The sequence below is a fragment of the Poecilia reticulata genome, linkage group LG5 (assembly GCF_000633615.1).
Source record: "Poecilia reticulata strain Guanapo linkage group LG5, Guppy_female_1.0+MT, whole genome shotgun sequence".
NCBI classification, from domain to species: Eukaryota; Metazoa; Chordata; class Actinopteri; order Cyprinodontiformes; family Poeciliidae; genus Poecilia; species Poecilia reticulata.
In genome coordinates this window covers 31,211,514-31,227,358 of record NC_024335.1, presented here as the reverse complement: position 1 = coordinate 31,227,358, position 15,845 = coordinate 31,211,514, and the positions used below count along the sequence as shown (strand labels likewise).

The 15,845-nt window shown below is 38.1% G+C and overlaps 1 protein-coding gene across 1 annotated transcript; it reads left to right on the top strand.

The window, feature by feature from the left end:
• Positions 1-1,152: 1,152 nt before the first annotated feature.
• Positions 1,153-13,717, top strand: trpc4apa (transient receptor potential cation channel, subfamily C, member 4 associated protein a). Its single transcript, XM_008410540.2, has 18 exons — positions 1,153-1,310; positions 5,455-5,583; positions 5,706-5,822; positions 5,931-5,988; positions 6,085-6,140; positions 6,274-6,402; positions 7,553-7,754; positions 7,852-8,037; positions 8,474-8,616; positions 8,703-8,834; positions 8,948-9,006; positions 9,095-9,280; positions 9,365-9,455; positions 9,575-9,715; positions 10,708-10,819; positions 10,952-11,064; positions 11,164-11,370; positions 12,509-13,717. Exons 1-18 carry the CDS (start codon positions 1,185-1,187, stop codon positions 12,644-12,646), a joined length of 2,325 nt encoding a protein of 774 aa, XP_008408762.1. The 5' UTR covers positions 1,153-1,184; the 3' UTR covers positions 12,647-13,717.
• The last annotated feature ends 2,128 nt before the right edge of the window (positions 13,718-15,845 follow it).

Below are 15,845 nucleotides of genomic sequence, written 5' to 3'. Positions count from 1 at the left end.
TTTTTTTAAATAATGAGATTACTTTTGACAGATTCTTATTTTCTAAAAATACACAATGCTAAAAGAATGAATTAAACAAAGGTTTAATCATGAAGTCCATTTTTTTCATTACAGTCACATCAATTTAATCACAACAAACAGATCGTTTATTTTGGCTTTCTATTACTAATAGCAGAGCAGCTATAGAATAATATTATTGCTAAATTCAGAATTTTTAAACATTTATTTGGGGGAAATGATTTTTCAACTGTGTGACTCGGATGAAGTATTTCAAGCTTTTCACAAACGTTTGCTCAAATTTTCTCCCATTCTTCCTGTCATAATTGGTGAAACAATAAGTTTGTTCGGCTCTGCCTGCATGTTTTTACGGTACTGAGATCAGATCAAGATTTTGTGATGACCTCGCCAAAACATTGACCTTGTTGCCTTTCAGCCTCTTAATTTTAATTTGGTGACTTTCCGATAGACCTTGTCTTTTAAAGATCCATTTGTTCCCATGTGCCAACAGTGTGGCAAATGTTGCTTTGATATGTATTGTTTCTTCTCATACCAGTAGTTTCTCATGCAGCAAAACACCCACACAGCATGATGCTGCCACCCCCGTACATCACAGTTGGAATTATGTTCTCAGGCTTGCGAGCTTGGCTCTTTTTCCTCCAAAGCTAATTTTGGTCATCGTTGCTAAAATGTACACTTATGATCTGTTTTATTTTATTTTTTTCCCCGATGTTGCTTATGGGATTCTTCAAAATAAATCAACAATGTCACCATATTCAAATGTGGTAAATGATCCTATTATGAACTTATGAAGCATCACATCATCTGGGCTTTCCCAATTTGTTTAAAGACAAATTTTTGAGAGGTTTTTTTTAACCTTTGTTACTCTATTTTTTATGACTTATTTTGAGGTTTTAAAAGTTGAAAAAAATGTGGGGCCACTGATATAATTAAATTTTCATTTTTTATTTATATTTAAGTTCGTTTTAGGATCAATAAAGTATTTGAGAATTTAATTGAATTAGCACTTTACTGAACAAAGCAAATACCGTGACGAAAATACACTATGAAATTAAACGTGTAGTGTCAATTTCGCTACCACCAGATGGCGCGCCACTCCTCATTTTTCTATTTTATTAAAGCTTTCCACTTCCTGCCCAGACAGTTGGGTTCAGGAAGAAGAAATAATGGCGACGCTTCTGGGGTCTGAGTTCTCTAGTAGTGGAAGAAAACGAAGAAATTGCAACAGTAATATAGTCACGAAGTTAACGTCTAGTAAAATAACCGGGAAAGGTTTCAGCCGAGGAACACAGGTAAGAGAAACGACACCTCTATCACTTGTGAACGCATTCGAAAGTTAGACGAGTGAGACCGGGGACTTGCGCTTGGAGTCAAGCCTGAAAATGAAGACGTTATCCCGGAGAGTTAGCTGGGAGGTTTCCCGTCAATGTCCGAGTGTATTTTGCCAATTAGGCAGAACGTTTCACAGTATATTTAGAGGCAAAAATAATATATATGACTTGCACTGGAATAGCATTTTATCACTTGTAGTTGGACAAGTATTGATACCAGTGCAAATGGAAAAGCTCCGCATGAAATGCATCTTTTGTTGTTAGCTCCACGTTAGCTTAGCATCTAGGGCTACGTTAATGCGATATAATCTAATATGTCAAGATGTTTAAATGAACCCTTGTTTTGCACTGTAAGATCCAATTGTTGCTAAAAAGCTTCGCTTTATTTAATAAATGATTTTAAATTCGTCACTGACGGTAGTGGTAGCTGGTAATGTTAGCCAACGGGCTAACTACAGCTGGTTAGCTAAGGCAGTTCAACAGCTCAGGTGATTACGTAACCACGCAGCAACCACAATAACTACCGTTTCCATAAATGGATAGGGCAAAGCAGCTGCCTGGCCAGGTTGACACGCTTTTTTTTCGTTTTCACAAGTTGACAGAAATTTACTAGATATTGTTTACTTTGAAGAGTTCATTTGATGAGTTGGTTAGCTCGAACGGTTTCGATTGTCCTGGTAACTGCGTTAGCCTCTCAACTGTCAAAATTGAATTGGGAGCTAATTTGACGCGCCAAATCTCCAAAAAAAAATCTGTATTAGAATTACAAAAATGTTTCCACTGAATATACTAATTATTAAATTTAAAAAGTATCCCGTGAGATATTTGCATCATCTCTTAAAAATTTCATTATGGACTACTTTGACGCAATTTGTTAAATCTACAGTAATTTTTGAAACTGTAAAACTATGAAATATTTATTTTAAATATATTAAACATTAATCTTTGCAAGATTTCAGAGGTGGTTTCTAAAAAACATAGGCATAAGGCAACCAAAACTACAAAGGTACATCATGGCGGAGGGTGTTGTAATGAACAGGTTTGGCTGTGTTAGGGAACGAAAATGGGTAGGATCAGGTAATTTGGTTTTACCCCCGATTTTCCAGTCAGGAAAAGTCTGCATTACTCTGGAAGCAGTAGGCAGGGTGAGTTGGCACAAACGCATGTTGCTAAGTAGACATAGAATATAGCAGAACTAAACAAATTTACACAAAAATGTACATTTTTGAAAAATAAAGCTAGAACTCTAAATAATATATTCAGTTTATCAACAATAAACATTTTATTTGGGGATTAGTTGCACTTTAGATACAAAATTTGAACTATAAGACATCTTAAATGTCAAATACTAATCGATCAGTCGGTTTATTCATTCAACAAAACGCATTCGTCACCAATGTGCAAAAACATTGTCTTGTAATAATTCATCTACATGAGTGAAAAGGAGCAGGAAGAAGAAAAACCTTGTAAAAACCTGCACCTTTTGGGGTGCTGTGGTGGCGCAGGGGCTTGGCACGACCCATGTATTGAGGCTTTAGTCGTCATGCCGGTGGTCACAGGCTCGATTCCCAGCCTTGTGACATTTGCCGCATGTCTTCCCCCTCCTTCCTGTCTAACTACCTTCAAATAAAGGCCACTAGAGCCAAAAAAAAACAAAAAAACTGCACCTTTCACAATAATTACATATTCACAATAATTACAAATTAATTACGATCTCATAGTAATGAAAAAAAATGGGGAGGAAAAACAAAGGGGAGAGACTGATGTTTTAGACTAGAATACTGTAAATATTGAATAGCTATTTCAATAAAACTATGAACATTTTTAATTCTTTATTGAGATGAAAGAGTCACATTTTGAACACAATGGTAAAGGTTCCCTTTATTTTTTGTGACGGTAATGTAAACAATAAAATGCTTTATTTGGTGTTTAATGGAAAGAATTTATCTTTCTGAATAAAATATGTTGCTACATTTGTGCATTAAAGCATATGACTAATATTTAGCTGCTGTTTTGTTTCGTCGTTGTTGTTGGCGTGGAAACCAATCAGTCATAAGAACATATGATGATGATTGTGGTTTTGACGATACGAATTTCAATGCTGTTTACATCATATGACCACATGACTGTTTATGCGTTGGGTTTGGGTGAATGTCCACCGATAGAGGGTAGTTTAAATTTTTATTCTTGCTGTGAACAGGCAAAAACAAAGTTGATGTTAAAGGAAGATTCTTACATGCAGTATTTAACTGAATTGGTAAACGTGCATAATAAGGACAAGTGGCCACATTGAGACTGAATACTGATTTGGCTTTTAACACTATGGCTGAAGAAAAGTCTTGCTATCCAAAAAATGATCTCCAGCTTGAAGAGCTTTCAGTATTTGAAGCAGCGAGTTCGTTTCCAGATTTAGTCAGAGTTCCTTTGTGAGCTCAGACTAAATTCCTACTGATCACAGAGTGGAAAAATGTGGTTTAATTTAGAAAACCTTCACCTCCTGTGCATTTTCGCACAAGCGATCCGCAGCTTCCAACTGTTCACGTTGGTCCTGACCTTAGTGTTTCTAAAGTTTGTAAAAGTCAGCAGATAAACGGATGCAGATTCCAGATTAAACCGGTAACAGAGAAACCTGGGGCTCGCTCACGGCTGCTTACAAAGATATCCGGATCTTGAAGCCAGAAGATTTATTTTCAGTGTCCAGTTCCTTCAAATACATAAGCGAGTAAAATGTGATTATTTCCTGATTAAGTCTTTACAACTTTCCACAATCTAAATCAGGTTTATGCCATCATCCTCTAAACTTCAGTCATTTGAAGAAAAATTAACAATAAACGTCACATGACGGCTTCCTCTGCCAAATATAACTGAGCTCTGGTTTTCTTTGTTGCACTTCACTGTTAACTAAGGCTGTAACTAACTATTAGTCATCGATTGCTCTATCGATTTATTCTGACGATTAATCGGATAAAAAAAAAATTTGTATGTTCCACAAATACTTCATTTAACCACTCAAACCTTTGTCAAACAATATCTAGATTAAAAGATGCAAATAAATGAATGATGAATTCCTTTTTTAAAATGAGAACATTTGGACAAAATATTTAGTTGCCTAAAATGGACCGATTGTCTGCATCAAAGGATTCATCTGCAGCTAAAAAACATACGAACATCAAAATGTGAGAAGCTCAGCCCTTTCTGCTCGACTTAACATCAATCAGTTTAAAATTTTTTTGGATTAACAGACCAATAATTGGGTAGAAACAGGTGCTTAGTAAATGACTTTTTTTTTTTTTTTGTTCTCGATAAAGTAAATTTGTAGGCCAGTATTGTTTTTTTTGTCTTGAGTGCAAAAGTATAAATTTATTGTGCATTTTTGAATAATTACTGGATTGATTGTGTCCTTCTTTCACCAAATGGCCTTTTATTGAAGCTGTATTCTCCAGCTAATTGAACTTGTTGGCAATTATTTTATTAATATTAATTTTATTAATTTAGTAATTCAAAGACGATTAATTTGATTGTCTTTTATTGATGTTCAGTGTCAGGGTGAGCGATATAGACTTTGAAAGAATCTTATCACAATGTTTAGTATCATTATATTACTATTTAGTATTTATTTTTAACTGTATATCATATTCACATTTATTGAAGTTCATGTGGAACAAACAGTGGAGGACAAAAGCAAAAATAAAATTTCAGATCATGTTGTCAGTCTTGTTTTTAAAATTTTATTTATCATCTATAACCAAAATTTACCATGACAACGATAAATCCCCCAGTTCAAAGTGATGCATCCCGAAACAAGCAGCCAGTTTTCTGCTGGAAACGTCATTAAATGCAACACACACTTGGTACCACATCGTAGACAAACATCAAACTGTGTAAGATGCTTTTAAATTTTGCCATATTTAGTTTTTTCCCTTTCCCTTCCTTTTCTCTCTACTTCCTTTTCACTTGTACAGCTAAAGTCTTTATTCTTTGTATACACAGTTTGAATCGCATGACTGAAAGTAGTTTAAGTTTGCAGCGTGTCATTTGTTTTGAAGTGTTTTGTCTGTGTGGGTCTGCGTGTGTTTTGTTGACCGGCCCCTCTGGTACGTTGCAGCTCCCTGGAGGCTTGCTTCAGGAGAGAGATAAACCTGCTAAGTGGCATGGCATCCCCGACCTGCTCCAGAAGCTCCATGAGAGCAGCCACCCCAACAGCGACCTATCCCACGCTCACGGCTATCTCAAGGTACGCAGCGTTGCTCTCGTCTCACCGTCACGGTGGAGTTTCAGCTTTTTCAGTGAGTCCCAACCTGGTTATTAGAGATTTTATGCTAATTAGCCCTTTCTTTTTCTTTTGTCTTTTTCTAGAGCTTATCATCACAGCTCTCAGTGGAGGCCATGTCTTTTGTCACAGAAGACAGGACAAAAGCTCAGGAATCCACCTTCCCCAACACCTACACCTTTGACCTTTTTGGTGGAGTCGATGTAAGTTTGAGACTTTCTTCAATTTCTTTCTTTTTTTTGTTGTTGTTTATTTTAAAAGTGGAAGCGTAAGTGGATTTCTGACATCCAAATGTTCTCTTTCTTTGGCAGCTGCTTGTGGAAATCTTAATGAGACCCACACTAACTATGCAGAAGAAGAAACCCAAAAGTGAGTAAGAATAACATCAAAATGTCATCTTTCTCATTTTGTTTTCTCTTTTATCAAATAAATCCCTTGCTAACATCTGTTCCTTTACTTTTACAGTGAATGATGAGCTGGTCAAAGACTGCCTTAGTGTTCTCTACAACTGTTGTATATGTGTAAGTGTTCAATTACATCTTTTTAACGCAAGATAAAAGCGGAGGTGCTTCAAGCTTTCATGAAGTCTATTTCAAAGAATATGTTGTTTCTGACGAGTCATTTGTAGTGAAGTTGTTTCGTTTCTGACTGCAGACGGAGGGAGTGACGAAGAGCCTGGCAGCCAGGGACGACTTTGTTCTGTTTCTCTTCACGCTGATGACAAACAAGAAGACGTTCCTGCAGACAGCGACGCTCATTGAAGACATTCTTGGAGTGAAAAAGGTGAGCAGTGCACTCAGGTTGAACCTGTAGATTTGGTTCATTTGACTCTGGAAGCACCAGGGATCAGGGATTGATTTTTAGTTCTCTTCTTCTAATGTGTTACATGCAGTGATCTTGCAAGGTACATTACAGGCTTTCCATTTAAAACCTGCATTATTTAGCAACAAGTTAAAATGCAGGATTTTTGTTCAGTTTTTATTTCAGAGATTGATAAAATCGTCGTCTTCTCACGATTCACAAGAGAAACATGTCATCAACCACATTGCTTAAAATAACTCGGCAAACACATTCACTGTGTTTCTGTGTTTCTAGTTTCACTCCTTTTAATGTAAACATTTTCTGAAACGATGTGGTTTAGCCTCACAAACATTGTTTGTACCAACGTTGTATTCAGCAAAAGCTTAGCCCTGGAAACAACTGGAACTCAGGGATTTGACTAGACCTATAAATAACTGGCAGTGTAACCTTTACTATATTCTGTAGTATGATGTAAGGATTAAAATATTTAGGAAACTGAGTTCTGTTGTAAATTGAGAATATACAACCAAGTCCCAGTATAGATGCCTAAAAAAATTATAAAGAAGTGCAATATTATTTTTTTTAAGACCATGATTAATTTTTTTAAGATTAAAACGTAGTAAAAATGTTTTTTCATGCTCGGGTATCAGTTAATTTTGCAACAATATGTTTTAAATCGCTTTATTATAAACCATTAATCTTGTAATATTTTTTGCGTTTTATATCCTGACATTTAAATGACTTTGAAGAAAAAAACCCCCTAATGAATGTTTTTGAATCCAGTTTTTTAACAAATGGAAATTGTAAGAATAGTTTTCTTGAATAATTTTAGTTGAGTCTTTATACTGTTAGATTAAAATCAGAACAATCATTGGTCCACTTGCACAATAATCTAACGTTGTAACACTAAATTGTTGGCCTTACTGAAGCAATGAAAATGTCCTCCATGACGGTTTCTGGTAACGACTCTCGGGTTCAATTGACCAAAACATTGAAACATCATCAATCTGCAAAAAACTCCAGACGTTGATGTCCTCACTCAGCCTGATCTCTGTCAGTAAATGTGGGATGTTATCCAGTAAAATGCGCTCCGTGTGAATTTGATGGCAACACGTCCGTTTGTGTGTTTAAGGAGATGATCCAGTTGGAAGGAATCCCCAACCTCTCAGGTCTGGTCCAAAGCTTCGACCAGCAGCAGCTGGCCAACTTCTGCCGCATCCTGTCCGTCACCATCTCAGAACCGGATGTAGGGAACGATGACAAGCACACTCTGCTGGCCAAAAACGCTCAGCAGAAGCGCAACGCCAGCCCGTCCCGTGCCGAGGTCAACCAGGGTAGGTTGGGTTTTATGTACAGATATCAGATTGGTCTGAGAAAAAAAAACAAAAAACAAACCCTGATTGGTTCCTGATCTCTGTGTTCGTTTCACAGTGACTCTACTGAACATCCCGGGCTTCATTGAGCGGCTGTGTAAGTTAGCCACTAGAAAAGTGTCTGAAGCCACAGGAGCAAACTTCCTGCAGGAGTTGGAGGACTGGTACACCTGGCTGGACAACGCTCTGGTGCTTGACGCACTCATGCAGATGGCCACCGAGGAGGCTGAGCAGAGCAGCACTGGTGAGGTTTTAGACATTTTTGGGAAAATCTGGATTTTTTTTTTTAACCCATCTGCCATTTTGTTTTCCGGCTTCAGTTCAGTCCCTCTAGAATGTTTTTCTTGTGATTATTACTAATTTTGTGGCACCTTTTTCAAAATGTTGCTGTCAAAGTTGCAAATGTTTTAAGCTTTATTGATATTTTCATATTTTCTAAACTCCCCCTCCCACCCCCATCCCAAAAAAGGACTTGGTTTAGCCAGATTATAATGACATTATTGATATCACTTTTCATGTCACTGCACCAGCCTATAGAAAATCAGACCTAACAGGTTTAACATATCATGTCCACTTTGACCATATTCTGTAGAAAGTGTCCCTTTCACTGTGACAGACGAACGGTTTTTCCGGTATGTAGTCTCTCGGATGGTCTGAATTTCAACTCGTTTCCTTTTCAGAGTCATCAGACGAGAGTTCTCTGGCCACCAGCCCTCTGAGACACAGGCTGCCCCAGTCCATGAAGACCGTCCACGAGATCATGTACAAGGTGGAGGTTCTGTATGTGCTCTGCGTCCTCCTGATGGGCCGACAGAGGAACCAGGTACCGCTCCGCCGTCCGGAATCGGAACATGTCGCGCTTCTCGCCGTGGCCAAGCCTTGTCTCATTCCTCCTCCTCGTTTTTGTAGGTCCACAAGATGCTGGCCGAGTTCCGTCTCATCCCGGGGCTCAACAACTTGTTCGACAAGCTGATCTGGAGGAAGTACACCGCGTCCAATCACGTGGTGCACGGCCAGAATGAGAACTGCGACTGCAGCCCAGTATGAACCTCTTCACCTTCTGCTTTCACTGAGAAGTGAAAATCTTCAAAGAATGTGAACATTTATTTCACCTGTTCAGAAAAAAAAAAAACATGTTCTTTGTTGTTGTGCAGGAGATATCGTTTAAAATCCAATTCCTGCGGCTACTCCAGAGTTTCAGCGATCACCATGAGTACGTGTCCTGAAATTCACCTGCTTTTGTGCTGATGTTTAGTGTTTTGGTGTCTTGTTTTTTTAAGAATCCACTCTCCGGCTTTCAGGAACAAGTACCTCTTGCTCAACAACCAGGAGCTGAATGAACTGAGTGCCATCTCCATGAAGGCAAACATCCCAGAGGTGGAAGCTCTAGTCAACACAGACAGAAGCTTAGTTTGTGACGGAAAGAAGGGTCTCCTTACGCGTCTCCTCACCGTCATGAAGAGGGAACCTCCCGACTCATCTTTTAGGTTCAGATTATATATCATTGTCACTGTAATCCTAAATCAGAAAGCACGTTGAACTAATCCGTGTTGTTTTTCCTGTTTGTTTAGGTTCTGGCAGGCGAGGGCAGTGGAAAGTTTTCTCAGAGGAGCAACATCTTACGCAGACCAAATGTTCCTCTTAAAGCGAGGGCTCCTAGAGGTAGAACACGCTTGTCCTGCAGGAATACACCCATGTTAAAAAGAAAAACCAAAAAGTTTTTTTCCACTTTGGTCATTTTAACGAGTCGCTGCTCATTTTGTGCTTCAATCCTCCGACAGCACATCCTGCTCTGCATCATAGACAGCGGCTGTACGTCTCGAGACGTCCTTCAGAGCTACTTCGATCTGCTGGGGGAGCTCATGAAGTTCAACATCGATGCTTTTAAAAGGTTCAACAAATACGTCAACACTCCAGAGAAGGTATGAAAACACTCCGATATAAAAATGTCAGATCATACGCATGATCTGACAGAGTACAAAGATTGTGACACCATCTGTTGATATATTTTTTGATTTGACTTCTCTGTTCTACTACTTATCAGCCATTACACAGGTCTCCATAGTAACAGAGAGACTGTAGCTCACTCTTTGATGTGGCCGACTGTGTTGAGGAAGAGACCTTGGTACATGTGTGGCATTTACCATAAATTAAATACATTTTTCAAGGACAACACTTTGTTTATGAAGGAGGAGAGTGAGTCTTTTTGAGTTTTTATTTTTAGCAAATCAACTGGAGCCGCAAAGGAAACCTTTTCACCACTGAATTATTAACAAGTCCTATCAAAACCCACTAAAAATGGACTGCCATGCACATTTTAGTGCATCTGTGATCGGAACATTATAGTTCTCATTATAATGTTGCACCGTCATCATTATTTGACTAAATACTCTTTATAAATGAAAGTTCTACACATTAGGATTCTTTTCTTTTTACAAAATATTTTAAATAGACTAATTTTGAAGAACTTTACAGAAACAGTGAAATAATTTTCAGTAATTTGTGTTGGGTAATAAACACTGAAAGAAAAATAAAGCGTTTCTCCTTATTGTGGTTGTTTGTTGATACATTTTAGATAATATTTGAGTTAAATTTGTAATTAGCAAGGCATAAATATGTCAGGAAAATATGCAGTGGAAACCATTTTATCTGCACAGAAATTAAAATAATTTTAACTTTCTTTACTGTATGGCCGCTGTAGCTGTTGATTTAGCATTAGCGCTTAAATTGAATCAAATTTACTTTTTTGGTTTAAAAAAATTAATTCCTATTTGTTGTTTTCACCTAACAAAATATCACAGCTGAAGCTGCAGGTCTCTTATTCTCTCGTTATGTTTCAGTGTCGCTCTTCTGCTTCATTTTGATTGATCAGTCAGTATGACGTCACAGCTGATTGAACCTCAAACTGTTTTAGTTTCAGGCCTTCCTGACTCAGATCAACAGCTCCTTGGTGGACTCCAACATGCTGGTGCGCTGCATCGTCCTCTCACTGGACCGCTTTGAAAGCCAGACCGAAGACGTCAAAGGTAAAACAAGCCTTTAAGGATGGCCACATTTTGATTATGGTATGATTCTGTAATATGATCAGAAAATAGTTAGTAGCTTTATTTGAGTAAAAAAAATAATGAATAAATCAGTGATTTTTCTGTCCTCATCAGTTATGGAGGTGCTGTCTGAGTGCTGCCTGCTGTCCTACGTGGCCAGAGTTGAAAACAGATTGTCCTTCCTCTTCCGACTCATCAACATCATCAACGTACAAACACTTACACAGGTGGGGGTTTGCTTTCACTGCGGTGTGTGTGCGTAGAGAAACAGGCGAACCTGCCTTAGTCATGTGACTCCCCTACCCCGCCTCTCTTTCTTTCTGCAGGAGAACGTGAGCTGTTTAAATACCAGTTTGGTGATCTTGATGTTGGCCAGACGAAAGGCGAAGCTGCCCTTCTATCTCAACGCCCTGCGGGAGAAGGAGTACACGGAGAAATACCCCGGCTGCCTGCTGAACAACTTCCACAACCTGCTGCGCTTCTGGCAACGCCACTACCTCAACAAGGACAAGGATAGCACATGTCTGGAGAACGTGAGTCCCTGAAAACAGTTAAACCATGAGCTGTTAGCGTAAATTCAACTTGGGTCATTTTTAAAAAAAAGTTGATCTTGCAAGTTGCATGATGAGTACGTTGTAGTGCAGCTGATTGATCATTAAAAATGGTTTTATTGGGCCAAGCTAACACCTTGGAATAGATCCAGGTCTCTTTTTAATGACTTTTTCTATATCAATATATATTTACCGTTGGTATTTTTAGCCCTTTGCTGTATTGTAGTTGACAGTTGCGTTGATTTTAGAGCAAACTATATTTATATTTATATATACATTTAACTTCCATCAAAGTCAAGCAGCAGTAAGTGAAAACAAACTGAATGCCACACCTAAAATGTCGATTTTTTGTTGTTGTTTTTTTTGTTTCATATTTTCTGTACTGAAGTCGGGTACGGAGTACTGAAGCTGCCAAAATTGGTAATAGATATTAAAAGAAATAAATGGTTAAAGTAATTAATGTGCCAACCAAATATTGCATCTAAAAATTGTAACACAAATAGGACAGTATAACCTTTGATTATCTCCATTATTTAATTTGCCATTTTATTTCAATCTTAGTTGAGTTTTTTACTTATTTTTTCATATTCTGTAGTTTATAAATACAGAACACAAGAAAATGAAATGTGATGGTGAATAAGAATTGTACTAAATAAATACAGAATTTAAATCTGGTCCACTTTTTGAAAAGTTTGGACACCCTTACAGGTCAACCCAGGTGTTAATGCTGTGATAAAAATGTTATGTTTAGAAAAAGTCAAAGTAATTACAGGATTGTGACCGAATGCTAATTTTGCCAGGATGAACTGGATGTAGAAATGAAATTGAAAGGAGCTATTTATTTACTTTTATACATGCTTCTGTAGTAATAATAATAATCAAAAAATAATCTTAAGGGAAAAAAGATGTTTCTCTTGAGGACTTTTTTATGTTACTGCTGCCCCCAAGTGGCAGAAAATGATCAGTGACCCTTTCAGAGTAACACTGTTTGTCTTAAACATAAGATTGATGTTTAGCAGCAGCTAATTTAGTTTTAACCTTTCCAGCTCAACAAAATTGCCTCCCTATTTAAGGCTGTAGAACAAACAGAAGTAAATATTCTCTGCTTTCTCCCCCTCAGAGCTCCTGCATCCCGTTCAGCTACTGGAAGGAGACGGTGTCAGTACTTCTGGGCTCTGACAGAACTTCTCGCTGTGCCATTGTGAGTTACATTGACGAGCCCTTCATGGATCTGGACAGGGACCTGCTGGAAGATTGACCCTCTGGCGGGCGGAGGCGCTGGGGGGCTGAGGGGGGGCCCGTGGCTCCGACTCCTCTGATCCGACCCCTCCAGGTGTTTTTGTGACTGCGTTCAGGATCTAAAGACTCACCCGTCTGCTGTCCGTACCTTCGCATGGAGGCCGTCATCACAGTTGAGATTGGATGATGGAGTTCGACTGACTGTCATCTTCTCACAAAGTTAAAATGCTTTTTGTTTTTTTGGAAAGAAGAACTTAAAGCTACAGGGCCCCCTTTCCCAGCGGTCTGACAGACCTTGGAAATAGACTTCGGTAAAACGACACCCGCATTGGTTGTTTGCTTTATGTGAAATTCAGATAGAGCCTTTTATATAGCCTATACAGAATTCTATGGAAAAGTATGAATGAACAAATTATATGTAAAAAGAAAAAAAACAAGAACAAAAAAAACAACAACCAGTTTCTTTTCACATGGACTTGACTTTGAAACTCTGCACAGATTGAGCCCACGTGTGCAGGACGGTGGTGTGTCGTCACCAGCCTCACTCTCACTACTTTGACTAACTCTGTTGACTTCATGCCACACCACTGCCTCGCCCGAGGTGAACAAAATGCTAATGGTTCACCGTTTGCAGGGGTGATGGGGGGGACTTCTCATCTTCCTGTTCTCTGGCCCTGCTTTACTACGTGGCTGTCTTTGGTCGGTGCTTTCTGGCTCTACTCGGCCCATTTAATCAGCAAGATGGCCTGGTTCTCATATCTTACAGGATTCCTCTTGCTTAAGAAAACTCATTCTCTTTGTGGCTTCAGAAGCTTCACCCAGGGACTCATGATTATTTTATTTGTATTCTTTGTTTTTTTTTCTTTCCTTTTCCAGGTTTCTTTTTTCTTTTGTTTTGATCAATGGCTTTTAACTCTGGATAAACTGTAGAATAAAACATTGCACAGAATAATTGTTTTTATTGTTTAATATATATATATATTAACTCATTTGTTCATTAAAATGTTCCCATTCTCTAACAAATTGTTTCAATGTTGTGAGAGATGCTTTAGAAAGAGAATAAACTATGCAGGTGCTAGTATTCAGAGAAGACTCTTCCTTCAGGCTCGTCTATCTGGCTTCACTAAAACCCAGTTTATGTTGGGTTGGTTTGTTCTGGACAGCAGGAGTCCAGATTTATTTCCAATCATGACACGGCTATAAACCTTATGCTGTTCTTCACTGGGATCCATTTTATCTTCAAAGCTAAACTCTCCTCCTCACTGCCTTGCTGAAGGATCCATCTTCCCATTAACTCTTCTGTCAAATCTCTCTTTATTTTTATTCTGGGTCAAACTATTGCTGACGTAATTTTCTTGTCTTGGAGAATGTTGAGTGCAACAGAAAGTAGTCGTATTTTTACGACCAAACTTTTCTAATAAGTAGAACCAAGTCCATCCAGAGGCTTTCACTGAAGAGCTGACGCTGCACCCAAATTGGCATTTATCTAATTTACTAACCCTAATATAGCAAGCATTTTGTAAAGAAAGTGACTCAAAATCTGTTTTTATGACAGAGAGTAAGTTTGTTCAATAAAGCCAGAAAGAATTTGAAAACTGGACGCCATTCGTTTGATAAATCTGCAAAATCATTTCGTCATGAGGCTAAATTGCTTGATTTTTTTTTGTCAAACTAATAAATTTGTACTCTACAATTTTGGTACCACACGGCAAAAGGTTTTTACACCCCTGCCTTAGTGGATGACTTTTTCTCTGTTTTCATTTGCAGTTTTCACCTTCCGAAGACGGATTAAACATTGTTCTGAAGCTTTGGATGTTTTAAAAACTAACTGCTTTAGATTTCACCACACCTTCATCCCCTACCTGTCTGCTTTGTTTCTTGATCTTCATGATGCTGTTTGTTTTCTGAGACCTTAACAGGACAGCCGGATTTATCCGTAGATTAAAATACTCAGAGGAACTCCAGTTTGCTAATCAGGTGACTCGTGCGATGGATTTTATTTTTTCAGTGTCGAGGGCATTTTATACATTTGCTTTTTTCCACTTTTGAGATTGTCATTTGTAGAACTTTTGAAAAACACGTAGTTCTCCTTCTACTCTACAGTTTAGTGATTTTCATTAACTTAAAGAAAGCCAACTATTCCACAGGACAGCAGGTGTTTGACACCATAAGTTTTTGGGAAGCACTTAGTACTAATCCACCTCATTTGCTTTAGGTGTTTCTTTAAGCTGCATGGCTTGTATTGTTAGAAAGCTGTGTGGTGCCTTTTGTCAAGTTACACAGTCAAAAATTGACAGCAGTTAATTTAATTTAGCTTATTTCCATTTTTCAGCCATATTTCACCATGTTAGCAAGCTGATTTAGTTTGGAAATTAATTAAGCTTTCATATCAAATATTTAGTTTGTAATTAAATATTTAGGTGGCAAGCTAAATATTTAGAACCTTAGCTTTCATATTCAAAATTTATTTGGATCAAAATATTTAATTAGCTAAATAAATGCTTGTTTGGGAATTAAATATTTAGCTTAAAACTAAACATTTGGCTCCAATTTGTTTGGGAACTAAATATTTTTGCTTTTTAACTAAGTACTTAATTTGAAAATATTTATTTTGTAAACTGAATATTTAGCTGGTAAATTACGTATTTTTTGTATGAATAAAAGTGAAAATATGATTTTGAAAAATTTGCACATATTTTTTTCTTTGACGGGCTAAATAAAACAAATTATTGGTTTAAAAATTTTACTAGAAAGCCGACCAGAGGGGGGTCACGTGACCGACAACCGGAATGGCAGCTCGGTGAATAACTCCGAGGACAGTGTCCGAAATTCCCTTTTAAAACCCTTGTAAATGCTGTAAGTAAGGCTTGAAAGATACGACACTGATATGTCTAAAGCTTCGTCTGTGAAACAGTGCGAAATTTTTTCAAGAAGACGCAAGGCAGCCACCAAAACAACACAGAGTCCAGCGTGCGGYGAGGATGCTAATATGGCTASCATAGCTGAAGTGTTGGAAGAGCTAAAATCRCTCCGGTCGGATTTTGGAGCAAAGCTGGATAGTATAGATGAAAGACTGACTGGAATGGCGACCGCTATGTCTGCACTGGAGGTTAAAGTGTCTGAGGTAAAACAAGACCTATTAAACCAGGCGGCTCAGATGGAGGAGGCCGAGGTTCGCATTGCCGAAGTAGAAAGCTCGCTCGAAAAAGCAGAAACGT

Excerpts from the sequence above, each read along its gene's own strand:
- trpc4apa (XM_008410540.2), top strand. The coding sequence starts at position 1,185 with ATGGCGACGCTTCTGGGGTCTGAGTTCTCTAGTAGTGGAAGAAAACGA. Across the intron at positions 5,584-5,705 it reads ACGCTCACGGCTATCTCAAG|AGCTTATCATCACAGCTCTC; the intron begins GTACGCAGCGTT and ends GTCTTTTTCTAG. Across the intron at positions 5,989-6,084 it reads GCAGAAGAAGAAACCCAAAA|TGAATGATGAGCTGGTCAAA; the intron begins GTGAGTAAGAAT and ends TTACTTTTACAG.